Source organism: Panthera pardus, unplaced genomic scaffold (assembly GCF_024362965.1).
Source record: "Panthera pardus isolate Hobbes unplaced genomic scaffold, ASM2436296v1 HiC_scaffold_15, whole genome shotgun sequence".
Lineage (NCBI taxonomy): Eukaryota > Metazoa > Chordata > Mammalia > Carnivora > Felidae > Panthera > Panthera pardus.
In genome coordinates, this window is record NW_026526710.1 from 48,029,049 (window position 1) to 48,047,991 (window position 18,943).

The 18,943-nt window shown below is 35.1% G+C and overlaps 1 protein-coding gene across 5 annotated transcripts in view; it reads right to left on the minus strand.

Annotated features, from left to right (window-relative positions):
* Positions 1-653: 653 nt before the first annotated feature.
* The window catches only part of TRAPPC8 (trafficking protein particle complex subunit 8), an 82,138-nt gene continuing 63,848 nt past the window's right edge, over positions 654-18,943 (minus strand). For all 5 annotated transcript variants that reach the window (XM_053902531.1, XM_053902529.1, XM_053902534.1 and 2 more), the window contains 7 exons: positions 18,149-18,217; positions 18,002-18,060; positions 15,626-15,799; positions 12,700-12,801; positions 8,263-8,408; positions 2,632-2,721; positions 654-1,696 (listed from right to left, as the gene is read on the minus strand). In XM_053902531.1, the coding sequence (XP_053758506.1) occupies positions 1,462-1,696; positions 2,632-2,721; positions 8,263-8,408; positions 12,700-12,801; positions 15,626-15,799; positions 18,002-18,060; positions 18,149-18,217 (875 nt within the window). In that variant the 3' untranslated portion in view covers positions 654-1,461. The remainder of the gene's footprint in view (positions 1,697-2,631; positions 2,722-8,262; positions 8,409-12,699; positions 12,802-15,625; positions 15,800-18,001; positions 18,061-18,148; positions 18,218-18,943) is intronic.

An 18,943-nucleotide genomic window follows, 5' to 3' on the forward strand; every position in this document is an offset into this window, starting at 1 on the left:
TTCTCACTGAACCCAGTAGGTCCCTTAGTTTCTTGTGCCTATTTTCCAAATACTGTCTCCTTGCTTCAGAAGTTCCGATGATTTCTCCTGACCTGTATTTGTTTCAAAATATGTCAAACATAAGGCTCTGTGCATCGGCTGCTTCTTCCTAAGTAGATAAACACTCCCAAGGCAAAGTAGCCTCAAATGTTGGTCTCTCCCCTCTAGACTTTCTTCTAGATTTTGGTCCACTAATAACTGACTATACTGTTAACACTTTGTTTTTTGTAAGAGGTTTTCATCTCTTTTGTCTAGAGTCTACTTTTCTTCAGCAGGAAGGCTAATCACCTCGTCTACCATACCCAGCATCAGAGTCTGCAATGTGGTTATTTTCAATAGTTCAGTAGGCATGATCTTCCTTTCTCCCAGGATATTAAAGAATTCTCCAAATTTGTAACTGGGTGTCAGACATGACATATTTAAAGACAAAATTTGTTTGCTCATGTAAACATGGCCACCAAGGACTACTGGAACAAAGCCTTGTACTTCATGTTTGGAAACAAGGCTTTCTCAGGAAACTAGTTTCTCCTGCTATAATTAATATGGTTAGCATTCATTTTAAATAAAGAATATATTATGTCCTCAGAATTAAAAAAAGGCATCTAATAAATCTATACAGTGAATAGCATGTCTTTATTCTATTTACATTTGTTATAAATATAATACATTTTTGAAAAGCTTATTTTTAATTAACTTGAGATTCATATTTTAAACAGATCAACTCAAATGTTAAAGTTACATAATAAAGAATATGATAATTTAAATGACAAAAAATCTCATATTGTGAAATAGTGCACCCTATACTGAGATGAATGAGGAAAAAAAAGTCAAACTCCTTTCAAAACTATATTCAAAGCATCAGAAAAAATTTTTTTCTTTTTACAAAGTTATGTATAAGCCATAGGAACCACCAGATACTGAAGTATGAAGACTCTATAACCAAAGTTCAAAATGTATTTTAGAGAATTGTGTGAAGCAAGACAGGAAAATCCGTATTTAACACTCTATAGAACTTCACAGTAAAGCTGGAATTTATAGACTAATGGCTTAACAGGAGTATCACCAACAAGGCCTTTCCTTCCTCAAAATCATCTGGTAATATTCATATACCATCAATATGTTGTAACAGCAGACTTAGACACTGGTTTTTAAGACAGGGCTTAATAAGGTGCGTGGCTATGTTGAAATTCCGTATTATGAGCATGTAAATTATTACCAGGGTTTAAAGAAATACAAAAAAAGAATATGAGTATTCTCAGTCCAACGTGCTTTGCATCATCAACAGATTGACAAGTCGAAAGTATTTTGCAGTGACCCGACACCAACCTCCATAACAAGTTAGGTATAACAAATACTGCTGTTAAAACCCATTCAGTAAAATAAAACTGATTCTTGTGGATTTCAGTACAAATTTGCAAGTCATCACACATTATTGATGATGATCAGGGCAGGCATGGAGTTCTGCTGACTCGTTTCAAACACTGTAACTTGGTCCGATAACTTGGCAAATACCCTAGGTGTTCCAAGGTTATAAACACCTGTATGGACAAAGCATGCCTTCAGCTGCAAACTGTGAATCTCCTGGCTTTTAAGCTGAAGTTTATATTGTGTTTGTCCAAGCCATGTGAATGATCCATGGATTTCCAATGCTTCTGGACTATGTGGGAGAAGGAAAATGGTAAGTTGAAGGGTTTTATAAAAATTTTCCCCAAGTCTCAGTAACACATCCCTTTCATCTAGCAATTCTACTTCTAGAAACTTTTTCATGAAGCCAACTGTTTCTTAATAACAACAATGACAACAGCTACTATTACTATTGCTCTAATAGTCAACATTTATTAATAGTTACTATGTTGTAGGCACAAGCATTATTGCATTTAATGCTCACAACAGCAGGTGGGAAATAATGGAACCTGATTTCAAACCTCAGCTTTTAACCAATTGGTTATCTGTACCTAAAAAAAATTCATATACAGGAATGCTTATAATACTGAAACCATTTATAATGCTGAAAAATGGAACCCAGTATCTACCAATAAGGCATCAATTTATGACACACATAATCATACATAGGACGTGTCTGGATTCCATACAGCTGCCCCAGATCCTATTTGGAGTTAGTTTATACAGTAGTAATCCATTCACGTTTCATATTACTTTTCCAAAAATCCAAAAATTTCTGAATTCCAAAAAGCATCTAGCCTTGAGGTATCAGATATGGAAGTATGTACCTGTATTTTTGGGGTATTATTTTACAATCATACACGCACAAAAAAAAAAAAAAACTTAAAAAAACTTCTATCACAAACTTGCTGATATTCAATTTTAGAGTTTTTTATCACCAACAAACTTTTCTGAAAAATTCTGTCTCCAATCAAAACAATTTGCTGCTTTTGGAAACTGCTTGTTATTTTATCACTATTGTAATGCTGAGACAACCCTCTGTAAGTCTTCTGTAACATTTCTGTAAAACCAAACACCCAGGGCACGCCTGAATAAACTTTCTCTATCCACATTAGGTAATTATATCCATAAATTGTTCTCAAATCAATCTTAAGCCACAAAACAATCTTGCACTAAATACATCTTTACCTTGTTGTTTTATGCCGAAGATCAACTATTACATCAACATCAGCCTTAGAACAATTGGAAAGTAAAAGGGTGACTGGTACTAAACAAAGGCTGTGGAAGAAAAATGAAAAGGTTAAGCTGTGTATTTTCTTTTTTAAACCAGCTATCTTGAAAATAACACTTAAGAATACCTAACAGTCTCCTTAAAACTAATTAGATTCAAGTAGGGAAAAAAACTGAGTTCCAAAATCACTCAAGACAAATTATTTGTGTATATAAGAAAAACCTGTTACTACAATACTTGCATACTAAATCCCAGAATATATGCATCCACAAAACCATCTTATTTCCATTTATTATAGCTACTACTAAAAAAAAAACAAAAAACAAAAAAAAAAACCACAACAACAACAACAACAAAAAAAAACACCCAAGTGTTTCTAAGTGGTTATTTCTCAAAATGAAAAACAAAAGTAAAACTCAGATCAATGAAGAAAAAAATAAATCATGAAAATGCCAACAACTAATCCTGTTCTCTTTACGTTTCTTGAAAGTTACTTTATTTTGGGAACTTGGACTAGATTGACATTTGCTTTTCTACCAAATTTACATAAAAGCCATTGTGTTACAGAGAATATGAAAATTCTTTCTATAGAACAAATTATGAGGAAAGCCTTTTTAAGTGGACACATTTTCTCAGGTAACCTAGTTTCTCCTATCACTTTAGAATTAATAAATTACTAAAGTATTACTAAGCACAGAAAGGACAGGCAGTGACAGAAGAGGATATATGAATAGACTGGTGTTATGTTCAAATCAAGAATATAATAAATGGACATAACCTGGGCACAAATGAAGCCTGCTTACATACTAGTATTAATATTTTATTCTATAAACACAAAGAATAAAGAGATAGTAAAAACTAGGTGTGCCTGGGTGGCTCAGTTGGTTAAGTGTCCAATTCTTTTTTTTTTTTTTTTTAATGTTTATTTATTTTTTAGAGAGACAAATGCAGAATGCAAGTGGGCTGGGGTTGGGGCAGAGAGAGAGGGAGGCACAGAATCCGAAGCAGGCTCCAGGCTCCGAGCTGTCAGCACGGAGCCTGACGCGGGGCTCGAACTCATGAGCTGTGAGATCATGACCTGAGTTGAAGTCGGCACTCAACTGACTGAGCCACCCAGGCGCCCCAAGTGTCCAACTCTTGAGTTCGGCTCAGGTCATGATCTCATGGTCTCTCTCATGCAGAGCCTGCTTCGAATTCTCTCTCTCCTCTCTCTCTCTGCCCCTCTCCCTGCTCCCTTTCTCTCAAAATTAATTAATTAAAAAAAAAAAAAACACTTTATACTAATAGTCTTTGAAAAATGCTAATCTGATGAGGCACAAACAGTCCCTAGAGACCAAACTGCTGACAACTATCCCCCCACCACCAAATTTAGCATTAATAAAAGCATACTACAGTTTGACTAAGGTTCAAATATCTACTCAATAATTCTGTACTCAGTTTTCTCAACTGCAAACTAGGAACAATAATTGTACCTACCTCTTGGGTTTGTTACGATGATTAGGTGAGATCAAATATGCTAAGTGCTGAGAATAATGCTCAAAAGCTCCATAAACAATGTCTAATGTGACTTCTTATTTTGAAAACTATGGCAGCTAAACCCAGTGTTTCACCTCTGTTATCTCTGGTCAAATATTCTTCCTCATATACTTGTTCCTGTATGATCCGTGTGCTACTGCCATAACCAAACCTCCTGCTGTCGCATTCCCTCCCACATTTCTATGTTACATTAAGAACACTCCCCTAGACCCTTAATCTCTATGTTTCTATATCTTGCTTTAACTGAAATTTGGCTGAATACACGGCTTCCTCTACAGTCCTCTCAACATTAGATGCTGTGTTTCTTCCAACAGCTTCCATATCTCGGGTCAGAATGTATCATTAATGTAGTTCTCAATGCCACTTCTTGACGATTTCTTCCTCCTACCCCTTCTGTCAAAACATCCATTTTTTGGTCATATTACTCCATGGTTTTTAATCTTTTTTTATGTCCTCATACTAAAATACTAAAACCAAAAATAGTAACTCAGTACAGCAGATTCTTTGGGGGAGGGAGAAAGGATGAGTATTTTGAAATATCTGAGGTAAAGATGAGGGAACCATCTGCTTGACCTCCCACCTCCCATTCATCTTACACGTCTGGGAAGCAGAGGCATACCACCTACGTGAGAGACACTGCCCGAAGGCTTCTCTTCCAGATCATCTACTGGCTTCAGTTAAAAGCTTCAGCAGGAATTTGCTTTCTTCTTTTCAATCCTGACAACTTTACTAAGTAGATAACTCATTCGACACCTTCCCAAATTCTTACCACCTCATAACCATCAGTACTATTCAAAACTCATCCATCTACCTTCCTTAACCATATTGTAATTTTTTTTAGTCACCTAAAATAGCTACCTCTGAAATAATACTGTCACTCCACTCTCTGACAACCATCTCCCATTTCTCTAGCTCTCTCACTCAAGTACACTTCTATTCTTAGTTTTGTAAGGATGACCAACCACTCTGGCCCTCTACATCAGTGCGTCTTCATCTTGGTGGCTGCGGTGTAACTATAATTACTGTTTAGCCATTATTTACTCCCCTCACTTCATTATTTACTCCCCTAGCCATTATTTACTTCCCACTGTGGGACTAGGAGTCATTCTTGTTGATGTGAAGGTGAGGCTAATTGGCCAATGGAATATTAATGTCTTTGACGCAAACAAAAACCTTAAATGTGCTATCTCAGTATAACTCACCTTTGTACTCCAGAGATATGCCATAAGAAGAACATATCCAAGTAGCTGCTGCCCATTGCACTGAGCCCAAAATATATGTGGTACAGACATGAACCCAACCAACCACAGCTTGAAGGTGAGCTGCAGCCAAACGGTAAGCTGATCTGCGGATCCATGAGTATAAGAATGCCTTATAAGCAACTAAATTCTGGAGTGGTTTGTTGTGAAGCATTTCTGTGGCAACAGTGATGGATACAGGTGCATGCTGGTATCATCTGAGGACATTTAAATTATACAGATGCCTGGGACCTACTCCCAAGAGATTCTGATTTAACTGGCACTGGAATCTTTAAAAATTCCCCAGGTAATTCTAATGGGCAGCAAGGGCTGCAAAAAACTGCCACATTTCATCCTTATCTAGCCTGCCTTGTTTTCACATACTTTGTGTACAGTTTTAATTCTGTGATGTTTTATTTTTAACCCACCACTCTACTCTAGTTTGATCAAACCTGCCCTGCTTCACATAATTCCATGCTAGATTCCCAGATTCTGTGATGCTTTTTAGCTCCAATTGAATCATGTGGACAATTCCTAAATATCCTTACCTCTAAAGTACAGCCAAGGTTTTAACTGCTACGGTTAAAAAGAAACACCATGGAATCTAAGATATGAAGCAGGATAGGTCTGATAAAGTAGAACAATGGGTTACAATGAAACATCGGGGCGGGGTGGGGGGGGGGCCCTGGGTGGCTCAGTTATTAAGTGTCTGACTCTTGGTTTTGACTCAGGTCATGATCTCACAGTTCATGAGTTCAGGCCCTGCATCAGGCTTTGCACTGACAGCGTGGAGCCTGCTTGGGATTCTCTCCCTCTCTCCCTCTCCCTTTTTGTCCCTCCTCCACTCTCTCAAAAATAAGTAAATAAACATTAAAAAAGAAAAAAAAAAGAAACATCAGGGAATCCAAATTTCCCATGAAAGTACATGAAGTCATGACAGACTTGATAGGGATAAAACATACCATCTTCCCCCTCAACTACAGCTGCATATTAGAGCAACATTAAGACCTGGGCAAAAAGAATTTTATAAATAATTTAAATGGTTAAAATTTTTAAAAATCTGACAACAGTGGTGGTAAAGATATGAAGCAAAGGGAACTGCTGGTGAGTTGTACAAGATGGTCAAACTATTTGGAAAAATTCCTAGATAAGCATGCAAAAATAAGGGGGGCTGGGCAAGTTCACATAAACCAAGAGATTATACACAAGATTATTCACAGCAGAATTCAAAATAGCTCAAATATGAAAATAATCCCAAAGTCCATCAAGAGAGTAAATTATTCCAGTGCATTCAAACATATTCATATGGCAATGAAAATGCTATAGCTTCATGCAGTGGCTGACAATTACTAACATAATATTAAATGAAAGCAGCTGGACATAAAAAGAAGATACTCTGTATAATTCCACTTATATAATAAAGTTCAAAAAATGCCCCATGAAAATCAAAATTAGAGATGCATATAAACTTAGTTGGGAAAATTATAAAAAGCAGCAAAGAAATGACTACCAATATGGGGGGGGGGGGGGTGCAGGGTAGTGACTGTGAGGGAGTACCAGCGGGCTTCTGTGATGCTAGCAATATTTTATTTCCTGAATACAGGTAGTTTGGTTATTTGGGTGTTAATTTTGTGGGGGGTGGGGAGGAAATGACTGTAGTCACTCATTGTCAGATCCAATAAGTAACCTTTTCATCCTTTTACTATTTGACATTTTTGCAGCATTTTAAACAGTTAACCCATTTCTCTCTCACTGAACTTTTGAGATATCACTTTCTCATTGATCTTTTCTTCCTAATTACTTCTCAACCAGTCTTTTTCACGGATTTCTTTTTCCTTAGCTTTTCTCTCAGATGTCACTGTTCTGTAGGTCACTGTTCTCTTTTTGTTCTATCCCACCTCATCCCCACCCTACCCAGGGTGACTTCACCAAAATTCATACCTTCAATTTTCACTTATAGACTGATTCTAATAGACTTCTCTCCATGTTTTTATACCTGCAAACCAGCAACTTTTTGAAGTGTCATCTGATTTAGGACTTTTTATTTACAGAACCTTAAGTTTATATAATCAACCTACTTACCAAAATTGCAAATACAGATGCCCCTTGAACAATACAGGGGTTAGGGGTACAAACGCCCACACGATCGGAAATCATATACACCTTCTGACTACCTTAACACTTAACTACTAATAGCCTACTGTTGACCCAAAGCCTTACCAATAACATAAACTGTCTATTAATGCATATTTTGTATGGTATATGAATTATATACTATATTCTTATAATAAAAGAAGCTGAAGAAAAGAAAATATTAAGAAAACCCTTAAGAGAAAACACATTTACAATAAAAAAGATCATGTATAAGTAGACCCACACAGTTTGAACTTCATCGTTCAACTGAACTGAACATCATTCCCCAAGAAGTTTGGCACTTAGTAAATCTTAAGTAAATGATGCTATTAAAGCTTGAACTGTTTGATGAGTCTATACTATAGTCATTTCTTACAATTAATTTGTGTCCAACACAAAAACAAATAACATATTTTTTCCTTGTTTTTGACTTAGTGATGAACTTGCCCACCAGAAACTTTTGGCAATTGAGGTGTCTAAGGCAAATAGCCATCTCTAACCACAGGTGCAACATACAGTAATCAGAGTAAAGGGTAAAATATTTAAGAGCACTTTACAGATACTCAATATTATTCTAAATTTCTTCATCAATATTTGGGTTAATGCTATAGTTTAAATAAATAAGAGTCTCTGCGTGGGTGTGCGCATGTAGAAAAATTTTAACAAAAATAAGCCTCAGACCTTTTTTGATGAAATGGATGATTAAATGATTCTGGATAGTGAAGACTCGTTTTAATGAGATTAGAAAGCTGCTCTACTGACGGTCTTAAAGGAACTGTAGTGTTTTCTGGCCTGAAAAATTTTAATAGTTCCATTTCTGGTGGTTCCTGAGAAAAGAAAAAAATATACATATGACAATAAAAACACTGTCTTGTTAAAATATAGCATAAACAAAAGTAGTAAAAAACAGCTGAGATAACGGAAAGCATGAACAATACTTTCTGCTGTTATTTAAACCAATAGAATCATCTGCGATATAATCTAGGATAAAGAATTTAGACTCAGGGGCGCCTGGGTGGCTCAGTCGGTTAAGTGTGTGATTCTTGATCTCAGCTCAGGTCATGATCTCGCAGTTTGTGAGTTGGAGCCCCATGTCAGGCTCTGCACGGACAGTGTGGAGCCTGCCTGGGATTCTGTCTCTCCCTCTCTCTGTCCCTCCCCTGCTCATGCTCTCTCCCTTTCTCTCTCAAAATAAATAAATAAACTTAAAAAAAAAAAAAAAAAAGAATCTAGGATCAGAATCATTTATTCATTCCTTATTTATTATGTGCTGGAGTTAGACTTGAATTCCAACAACTTCACATATTAGCTCTGTGATCTTGGATAAGGCATTTAATGTCTTAAGACTTAATTTCCTCATTTATAAAAAAGTCTCATAATAATTTCAAAATCTGTTGTGGGTCTCATCTAGTAAATTCCTTATTACTTAGTACTTAAGCTACAGACATTCAATTGTATAGCATCTGTTTTAATAAAAAACTAAAGTTGCCTTAAAATTTCATTTTGAAAATAGACTGCTGTGTTTTATAGATTGTAATCCTTCATCTGTATTAACTGAAGGTTAACACACATGTAAAAGTCTCAATATAGCCAATGTCAGGCATACTGTAAACATTTCAATATCATTATCATCTAAATGAAAACAGAGAGTATTGTCCCCTTTCTAGTGGTATTTTTTTCTTAGCCATTTTTTCTCCATTTCCCTTTACCATCCAGGAAAATTTTGATTTTTAATTTCTTGCTAGCCTAGCTGGACATTGATCTACACCAGGGATTGGCAAACTACAGCCCATGGACCAAATTCAGCCTGCCTCCTGGGTTTTTTGTTTGTTTGTTTGTTTTTTGGAAAGAAAGTTTTATTGACCCATAGCCATATCCATTTGTTTACATACTGTCATACGGTTACTTCTGGACTTCACCAACAGAGATGAGTAATTAAGACAAAGACCTTCTGGCCAGTAAAGCCTAAAATATTACCTACCATCTGCTTATTCTTAGAAAAAGTTTGCTGATCCCTGATCTATATAGCTGTAAAAGTAAGACCTAAATTTGCTTTTGATTTGTAAGTCAGAGAAAAGTGACTAGAGGTTTACGCTGGAAGAAAGAAGAGAACGGAAGCAGAATTTCTGGGGTGCTGGTTATGTTCTATTTCTTTATCTGGGTCCTGGTTATACTGGAGTATTCAATTTGTGAAATTCAATGAGCTATTCAACTGTTCTGTATTTATCTTACACTTCAATTGAAAGTTCAAAAAATGTATTTTTTAATATATTCCAATCATCGAAAAATAAGCTATTATTTGAGACTTCTAAGTTATACTAAATAAATTTCTATATGCCACTTATTAGGAGGAAAATACATGAACAACAGCCATGAAAAGGATACCAAAGGCCCAAGCTAATTTACTAAGAGAATACTTAAAAGAGTTTCCCCCTCTCGCAGCTTTAGAGTAGCAAAAAGTATTTTCACAATCAGCACTAAATATTTGTGCAGCAGTTTGGTAATAAGGATTTGATTCTACCTTATGACATTTCTACCACAAGACAGACAAGGTGTAAAGAATTATCATCCTGGTTTTACAAGTGAGTAGTAAGCTAAAGTTCATTAAGTTATGCAAGTAATTTATACTAGATCATCAATCTGAAAGTTTTGGGGCTCCAAATCTATCATTCACAGTATGATGAAACCGCTTTATGTCCCAAGCTCAGTTAACCATATAAAGAGAATATAAAATATTTCAAAAGTGAAATACGGAGAAATAAAAAGGATATGCTATTCATGGTACATAAAATGAAAATATCACTTTTTTTTTAAATGTTTATTTATTTTTGAGAGAGAGAGAGAGAGAGAGAGCAGGGGAGGGGCAGAAAGAGAGGGGGACAGAGGATCTGAAATGGGCTCTGCATTAACAGCACAGAGTCTGATGTGGGGCTCAAACTCAGGAACTGAGAGATCATGACCTGAGACAAAGTCTGATGTTTAACTGACTGAACCACCCAGGTGCCCCAAGAATAGAAATATATTTTATATAAATCATTTCTGGGGTACCTGGGTAGCTCAGTCAGTTGAGCATCTGACTTCAGCTCAGGTCATGATCTCACGGTCTGTGAGTTCAAGCCCCGCGTCAGGCTCTGTGCTGACAGCTCAGAGCCTGGAGCCTGCTTTAGATTTGTGTCTCCCTCTCTCTCTGACCCTCCCCCACTCATGCTCTGTCTCTCTCTCTCTCTCTCTCTCTCTGTCAAAAATAAACAAACATTAAAAAAAATTTTTTTTAATCACTTCTTCCTTTTCTAAATACTTATTCTGCCTATGTTTGAGATATTCTAAATTATCAAAAGTTTGTAACATAGACAACCAAAACTTGGGACTTCAAAGGGGAAAAAACAATTTTCTTATATTAAGAAATAGATCCAGGGTTAAATTTGATATCTTCATTAAACCTAATGGAATATTACCATTAGTAATCATCAAAGTAAAAACTGATTCAAGTTGTAGAACAACCAGTGAATGCTAAAACTAGTGGAACTAGGTTTAACAAGAAATCAGACATTTACATAGGCCCAAATTATTTCTCCACAAATTACTTATTAGAAACAACAGTAATTTTACTGTAGAGAAATAAGGTGGACCTTATCAGTGTGACCCATCACTGATAATGAAACAAATTAATATCAAGAGCTTTCTGATGTAATTCACTGGCAGGGACATAACATCACTTCTGTAGTATCCCTGCCAAAAATGTATAACCTTAATCTAGTCCTGAGGAAACAAGAAAAAACCAAAGAGGTATTATTTTACATTAAAATAACTTGCCCATGCTCTTCAAAGATATCATATGACACAGGACAAATGAAGGCTCAGAAACTGTCCCAAATTAAAGGAGACTAGAGAAACAGGACAAGTAAATGCAATGTATGATCTTGGACTGGATCCTGGTAAGAAAACACAAACTGTTACAAAGATAAAATGGAGAACTCTGATGGCATTTGAATATGGACTATACAGGAGTACTGCATCAATGTGAAACTTCGTGAATTTAATAATGGTTTTTGTGATTATTTGAGAGATTATTCTTTTTTTTTTTATGATTTGGGAGAGGATTTTTTTTTTTTTAAATGTTTATTTTTGAGAGACAGAGAGAGACAGAGTGCAAGCAGGGGAGGGCAGAGAGAGAAGGAGACACAGAATCCGAAGCAGGCTCCAGGCTCTGAGCTGTCGGCACAGAGCCTGATGCGGGGCTCAAACCCACCATCCGATCCGTGAGATCATGACCTGAGCTGAAGTCGGACACTTAACTGACTGAGTCACCCAGGCACCCCTATTTAAGAGATTATTCTTATTCATTGCAATACTCAATGAAGTAAATAGGGGCAGAGGAGAAGGATGTCTGCAAATTTACTTGAGAGTAATTACTTAAGAATAATTAAGAAAAAAATCAATGTGTACATAAACAGAGGAAGAATGATAAAGCAAAGAAGGTAAAATGCTAACCACTGGTGAACCTTGGTAAAAGGTGTAAGAGAGTCACTCTTTACACAATTCTTGCAGCTTTTCTGCAAGTTTGAAAATTATTTCAAAATAAGTTTTCAAAAATAATGTAAGAAAGCTTGAAATTAAGATTCATTATTTAGAAATGCAATACAAGGTCATGGTTCAAATTACTGGAAATTTTGTTCATATATACGAGAACTTTTTGGTAAGATGAAATAGTATTTTATGAGAAATGAGAAAACATATTAAATACTATTCCCAGCTGCTGCACAACTCCAGGGGCCATCTTTACATTTCACGATATGCCTCCTCTGGAGTTCTGCAGTGGCAAGGGCATGTTTCCCTTCCTCTCAAGCAAATCAATTCTTTTTGTAACTATGAATTCTAGATTCAATACAGAATATTAGGAAACCTCAAGATCACAAGTGTATCTAATACTCTTACAAGATGCTAATGAATTTTATTTATGTTCATTTCTCATTCTAATTAGTTGTCTGCCACCAACCCCCCACTCAAATCTCAATATAAAAGCCTGCATATACCAGCAGATCCCTTTAAAAACCCAAAAACCAACCAAACAAAAAACCCCAAGTTCACAAGAAGACCCAAAGCAAACATTACTATTACCTGTTTCTGAGGACATGAAAACGCTTCTTTTCCTATAGTGCGAAGAATAACATGATGCTGACCTTCCAAAATTAGTTGCTTACTATCTTCCACTACATAAGCCTAAGACATACAAAGCACAAAAATGTTACCTTGCTTGGCAATACCTCAAAAGTAATGAATGCAATTATTTGATGGAAGGTAGAAATATCATGGCTGTTTATCAATTATCAACACGATGGCTATGTCAGCATTTCTACTTTTATTTACTCATTCAATCAATAAAGAATCTGTCAAAATCTGTTTGCCTCAGTATAATACAGTTGGGCCTGGATATTTGAAGGATACATCTTAAAATCTTTCTTCAGTTTTCTCTAGAGCTCTTAAGAAACTAGTGCTATAACACAAGTCTTTTTGTGATTGAACTACCAAAATACAGGCAAAACGTACATGCTTCTGAAATGCCACAGGGTTTATCACCTAGAAGAACATAATCGTGAAAACAATCATAAATCTTGTAAGTGGAAATGTCACACCCTTGGAGATATCTTAAACATAAGTACATATACTTTAAAAAAAAAAAAAAAGGCCAATTTCATCTATATCAAAACACTGGTTCCAGCATATAACTCATCTCCCTCTTGAACCGCTTCTGTCCCAGAGAAAATATAATACGTAAATGGCTCTGATACGCTGTTATTGCCACATTATGCAAATACAAAGGTTTAAAAATTTTTTAACAAGCCCAATTTTTTTACTATTAGATTCAACAGACACCAAATTTCTCAGCCAAAATGCTATAGAAGTTTCTAAATGTTTATGTTCAATTTTTGTACTCATTTTATCATGACCAGTGACAGCATGTCATCTGCAGACCAACTTGGGAGTAGTGCACTAAGGCATTGGACAGCCCAGGACCTGCTCGTGTGAACCAATACATAACCCAAAATGCTGGACTTAAACACCTGACGGGGTGGACCTTTGATAGGTTGAATACAAGGTTGGGAGACATGTCACGTTTTTTCCAATGGTCTCATGGGATCGAACAAAAATCACCCCTAGCCATGTCTAATTCTATAAATAACATTCTCCTTTCTGCACAAAGGCTTCGCTTTTTAAAACAAACATTTATACTTGGTTAAAACTGCTGAGTTGTTCTGTGCCTCTTTTCCAATTATTTTTCACAAAGATGTTGTCTGAGCTCGGTTTTTCTCCTGAATTATATTTTATTAAAAGAGTCCTAGGCATCCTGTGTTTCCTCCTCCACAGCTTAAATGACTTTTCAAATTTCATTTCATTCAGTGTGTCATTTCTGCATTATCCAGAGACCTCACTAAAGGAACTCTACCACTTTCTCAAATGAGTATGTGATAAACACAAATACGAGCCACTACCAACTTCATATCCCATTCTTCATTCTATTCCAATTTCCATTTTCTAGCCACGGAGCATCACAATCTTAGTTTTCTTCTTCATGTGATCAGCAGTACTACTAGTAGTGGGATTTTATTCCGGGCTGTTTTTTAAAAGGTAACACTTTCACCCCCAGCCAAAGTTACTGTGGACTTAACAATGAATACAGAGTACAGATTACTCAAAATCTTGTCTCAGTAATATTACAAAGTGTTACACGGCAGGAATCTGTGGAGTGACAGCCACATACGCCACGGTTATAGTATATATTTAATGACTGGTTGGTTTACATTAAGAGGAAAATACTGCTAAGCCTGAAAATAGAATCCTCTTGATTCTAAGCCCCAAGAACATCTGATTTCAAGCTAAAAATGTGTAACTGACCTTTTAAATATTAAACATCTATAGTCAACAAAAGTACCAATTTGTTTAAGCAGTTTTATTAAAACTCATGCAAAAAAATAAAAAACTCATGCCAGCTTAGTTTCAAGAAAGTTTATTTAAAAATGTGTGATTTAGTAAAAATAATAGTCTAGAATATCTGAACCAATTTAAAAATACATATATTGATCATCTACTATGAAAATACCTCTATGTGAGAGAGCTCTTGTATCAGACAACACAAAATGAAACCTTTCCACACAGTGCAGGTGAATATCCTTAGGCAAGATCCTTAATTTCACTGTAGAATTGTTTTTTAAAAAGTAATATATAATTGTATCATATATTCTATGTAATGTATACAATTTATATGCAATTATAAATTTCTAAGATACAGAGGGTACACTGTGCGAAACAAGCCTGCTCTGTATAACAGGTAACTCTAAGGAAGACTAATGCCTAAGCAATCTCATTTTGCTCTGTCGTGTGTGGATCTTATTTGGATATGATTTTTAAAAAATTAAAATATTTTAAAATAATCTGGAAAAACAAAAACAGACCAACAAATAGATCATAATTAAGAAGTACTGTTAATTTGGTTGGATGAGATAACAATATTTTGGAGATGTTAAAGAAAGTCTTCATCTGCTAGAATACAGAGCATTTACACGTAAAATATTATGTCACTAAAAAAAAAATACTATAGCAAATAATAAAGGAAAGTAAAAATAAAAGAAAACAAAGGAGAGGGGCTAATGGAATAGATGAAAGATGAATAGCAACAAATTAGTGACTGTGGAGTCTGAGTAATGGGTACCTGAAGGTTCACAGTGCTATTTTTTTCCATTTTCAGTTTCTGAAAATGCCAATAATAAAGAATTTAATAATAACAGTTGTTTTCATGGAGGTTAACAAATCTAATATTCTCAGTACCACTTAGAAGTAACAATAACAAAGAAGAAAGCTATCTAATTTGAATTCTTTAAGTAAAAAAGTCATTATAGAACTATTAAATAAAATTATAAAACAACTTTAATATTGAAACTGAAAAACTTAAGCAGAAAAAATGCAAATACCAGCTTACATTTGTTCTTTAGCTTGAGGCTCAAGTATCCGTAAGCAAGGCTTGCTGAAATAATTTAGTAACACATACCTTCCATAATACGACAATATTCAAATCCACCTCACTGCACTTCTGAATCAATCTCACAGCATCCTCTAATGACTGTTTTTCAGTATGCACGGACGGCTGGGCTTGTGGTTTCTTTAATTCAGAAGATAAGCTTCGATAAAAGAAGTCTGCACATGGACTTGCTGAACTTATTATCTGTCAAAAGAAAATCACTTATCTACATAAATGTTTTCAATTAAATGCACCCTACCAAAATTTGTATTTCTCTATATATTTCTGTATAACCAAAATGCTTATTAAAAAATTTCTGGTCAAGTATCCAGGGAAGATGATGGGTAGCTCTAAGAAAATGAATAAAAAATAAATTATTGAAAAGTAATATTTTTTGTGCTATTAAAATAACAGAAATAGTTCTCATTCGAATACTTAGAATACTAGACAACATCTAGTGAAACAGAATGCAAACTGAGTAATTGGTCTTAATGTGGCTCTTCTACTTGAAGGAAGAGAACATGAGAAAAGAATTTTTTAAAAACTTCTTAATGGAATCAGAAGTACAGGATTTCCTTTAATGGGATATTATGTTTCACGGTAAACTGTCTACACTTAGGATTCCCTTCATTATAGGCTATATTATATAGATGCTAAGTTTCAAGTTAATTATTAAATATTAATAAATACACACATTTTCCCTTTAAGAATAAACTATTTTCTGGTAAGCAACTGTCCCCATAGTTTTCTCATTAATCTGTAGTGCTTGGGGAGTTCTATTTACTCAACCAGATTCATCAAAAGGGAAAATGTCCTTTTTTGTTTTTACTTTCTTCAGTACTCCTATACAAAATTATTTGCTAATAAATACAATAAAAATTATACACTTAATACGATTTAAGGGTCTTGATTATGTCTCTAGGGATTTTAAATTTAAAAAAGAAGTGAAAAGGACAAACAACTGAAATCATGAAACCTAAATTCAGTCATTCAGGAGGCATGGCATTGCTAAAAGTATACTTGTTTTGGAATTACTGGGCTTTTGGTACTCTGAGATATTTCTAAATAACTGCTTCTTCAAATAGTCAAAAGATAGCCACAAAGAGTGAGTCAGATGAAGGCCAATGATAAGAGAAATACAAAAGCATAAGAATGTCTAGAATTATCAAATCAAAAAACACAAAGAAGAAACAATAACACAAACAGTAACATTGTTAACAGTACCAGGGCATGCCTACGTGGAAGTTTACACCCTTGGTCCAGCATTTCTCAAAGCAAATCACCACATCACCTCGTCAGATTATATGCAGAGCTGGTTGAAAATGCATATTCCTGGGGTTAAGCTTCCAACTCTCTGATTTCAGCTTGGGTCATGATCTCACAGTTTGTGAGTTCTAGCCCCACATCGGACTCTGTGCTGACAGTGTGGAACCTGCTTAGGATTCTCTCTCTCTCCCTCTCTGCCCCTCCCCGACTCACGTTGTCCCTGTCTCTGTGTCTCTCTCAAAATAAATAAATAGGAAGGGAGGGAGGGAGGGAAGGAAAAAATGCATATTCCCAAACAAATGCATACTCCCAAATTCCCCCCAAGACATAACAAATCAAAGTTTTGGAGGCGGGAAAGCAAAATTTTCATTTTTACAAAATTCTCAGATCAAAAAGCGGGTCTGAAAAAAAAAAAAAAAAAGAGACTAATAACCTTAACATCATCTAGGAGTAATTTACACAAATTTACAGTAATTTAGTATACATATTTTTTATTAAGTAAACTATGCCCCATGCAGGGCATGAATTCACAACCCCCAAATCAAGAGTCACATATTCTACCAAATGTGCCAACCAGATGCTCCAGCTTATAGCAATTTAGAATCTCAGGTCCCACCCTAGTCCTACTGAAATAGAATTTGCATTTAACAAGAGCCCCACATGTTGTGAAAGTTTGAAAACCTACTCTAAGTGATTCTTACAAATAATTAACTTGAAATACCACTGTTTTGGAAAATACATTTAAAACTACAAAAGAGCTTGTTAGTTTGGTCTCAGAACCATATGATACACCAAAATCCAGAGAATTATCATCTTTATGTTCCACTGTAACCACTTTCCCTAATAAATTGGTTCCCTTGTATAATCTGGTTTCTTTCTTTAATACCAAGGTTTATACTTTTTTCCTGTGATACCCTCAAAAGAAAGTTAGTTTTGAATAACTAACTAAAAGGGCATAATCCACATAGTATTTCTGGTCTGTTTTAGAGCATGAAGGGAAGCAGCAAAACCCAACGATATTGACATATTCACCCACTAAAGATTTTGAGGATTACTAAAGCAATAGTTTTGCCAAAATAGATATTCAAGAACTGTGACTTTGATCCAGAAGATCAAATGCTATTGTGCTTATTTTCATACCTGTTCATTTCCAAAGATGATATCTGCAAAGGTGTATTTTTCTGAGGACTGTGTGGCAACTAAAAAACAGGGGAAAACAAACTAATCATATCGTTGGAATGAAATATAAAATACCATTAAGAAAGTCTGAAAATAAAATGAATTTACCTTCTTTTTCCTTACATCGTATTGCCTTAAAACAAAATTTTCCCTTCTCCCTGCTGGCAAGTTTGGCATCTAGAAAGAAAAGAAAGAAAAAATTTCAAAGATCTTTCTCAGCTTCTGACATGGTAAAACCTAATTTATTCTTCAGACTTCCTTAACAATACTGGAAAATAATTCATAATTATAAATAATGTTTAATGAAAAACATCTTTGTTTTCATCTCAATAAAGCAAATTTCACTCAGCCCATAAAAAGGATGAAATTCAATTTTCTTGAAATACATGGTCACACATGTGCTTGTGTGTGTGTGTGTGTGAATAAATAATACTCATTTTATATTTATATTTATGTGTGTGTGTGTGTGTGTGTGTGTGTGTGTGTGTGTGAAATTACAGATAAAAGTTTAAAAGATCCGAACCTGGGAACCAGGGAGCCCACAACCAGGGAGCCCACTATTTTTTAGTGACTAAAAAATAGTCTGTTATAATTTACATTAAAGCCACACTGAATTTCTCCCTGTTAAACACAACTTTGCAATTAACTGCCCTGCTCTCAGTATACAGATTTTCCTATGTTTTGAATTAATTCCTTTGTACAAATTCCAAAAATAAGGATTACTGAAAGGCTAAGTATGAGTTTAAATATTTTTATAGCTTCTGAAATAATACTGTACAATTTTTCTCCAGAAAGAGCAAATATTTTGTCGGCTTCCCTCCACTCTTAAAAGCACTGGCATTCTCATATTACTACCAGGATAACTGACAGAAATATTCTGGAAAACAATCTGTCAATATATAT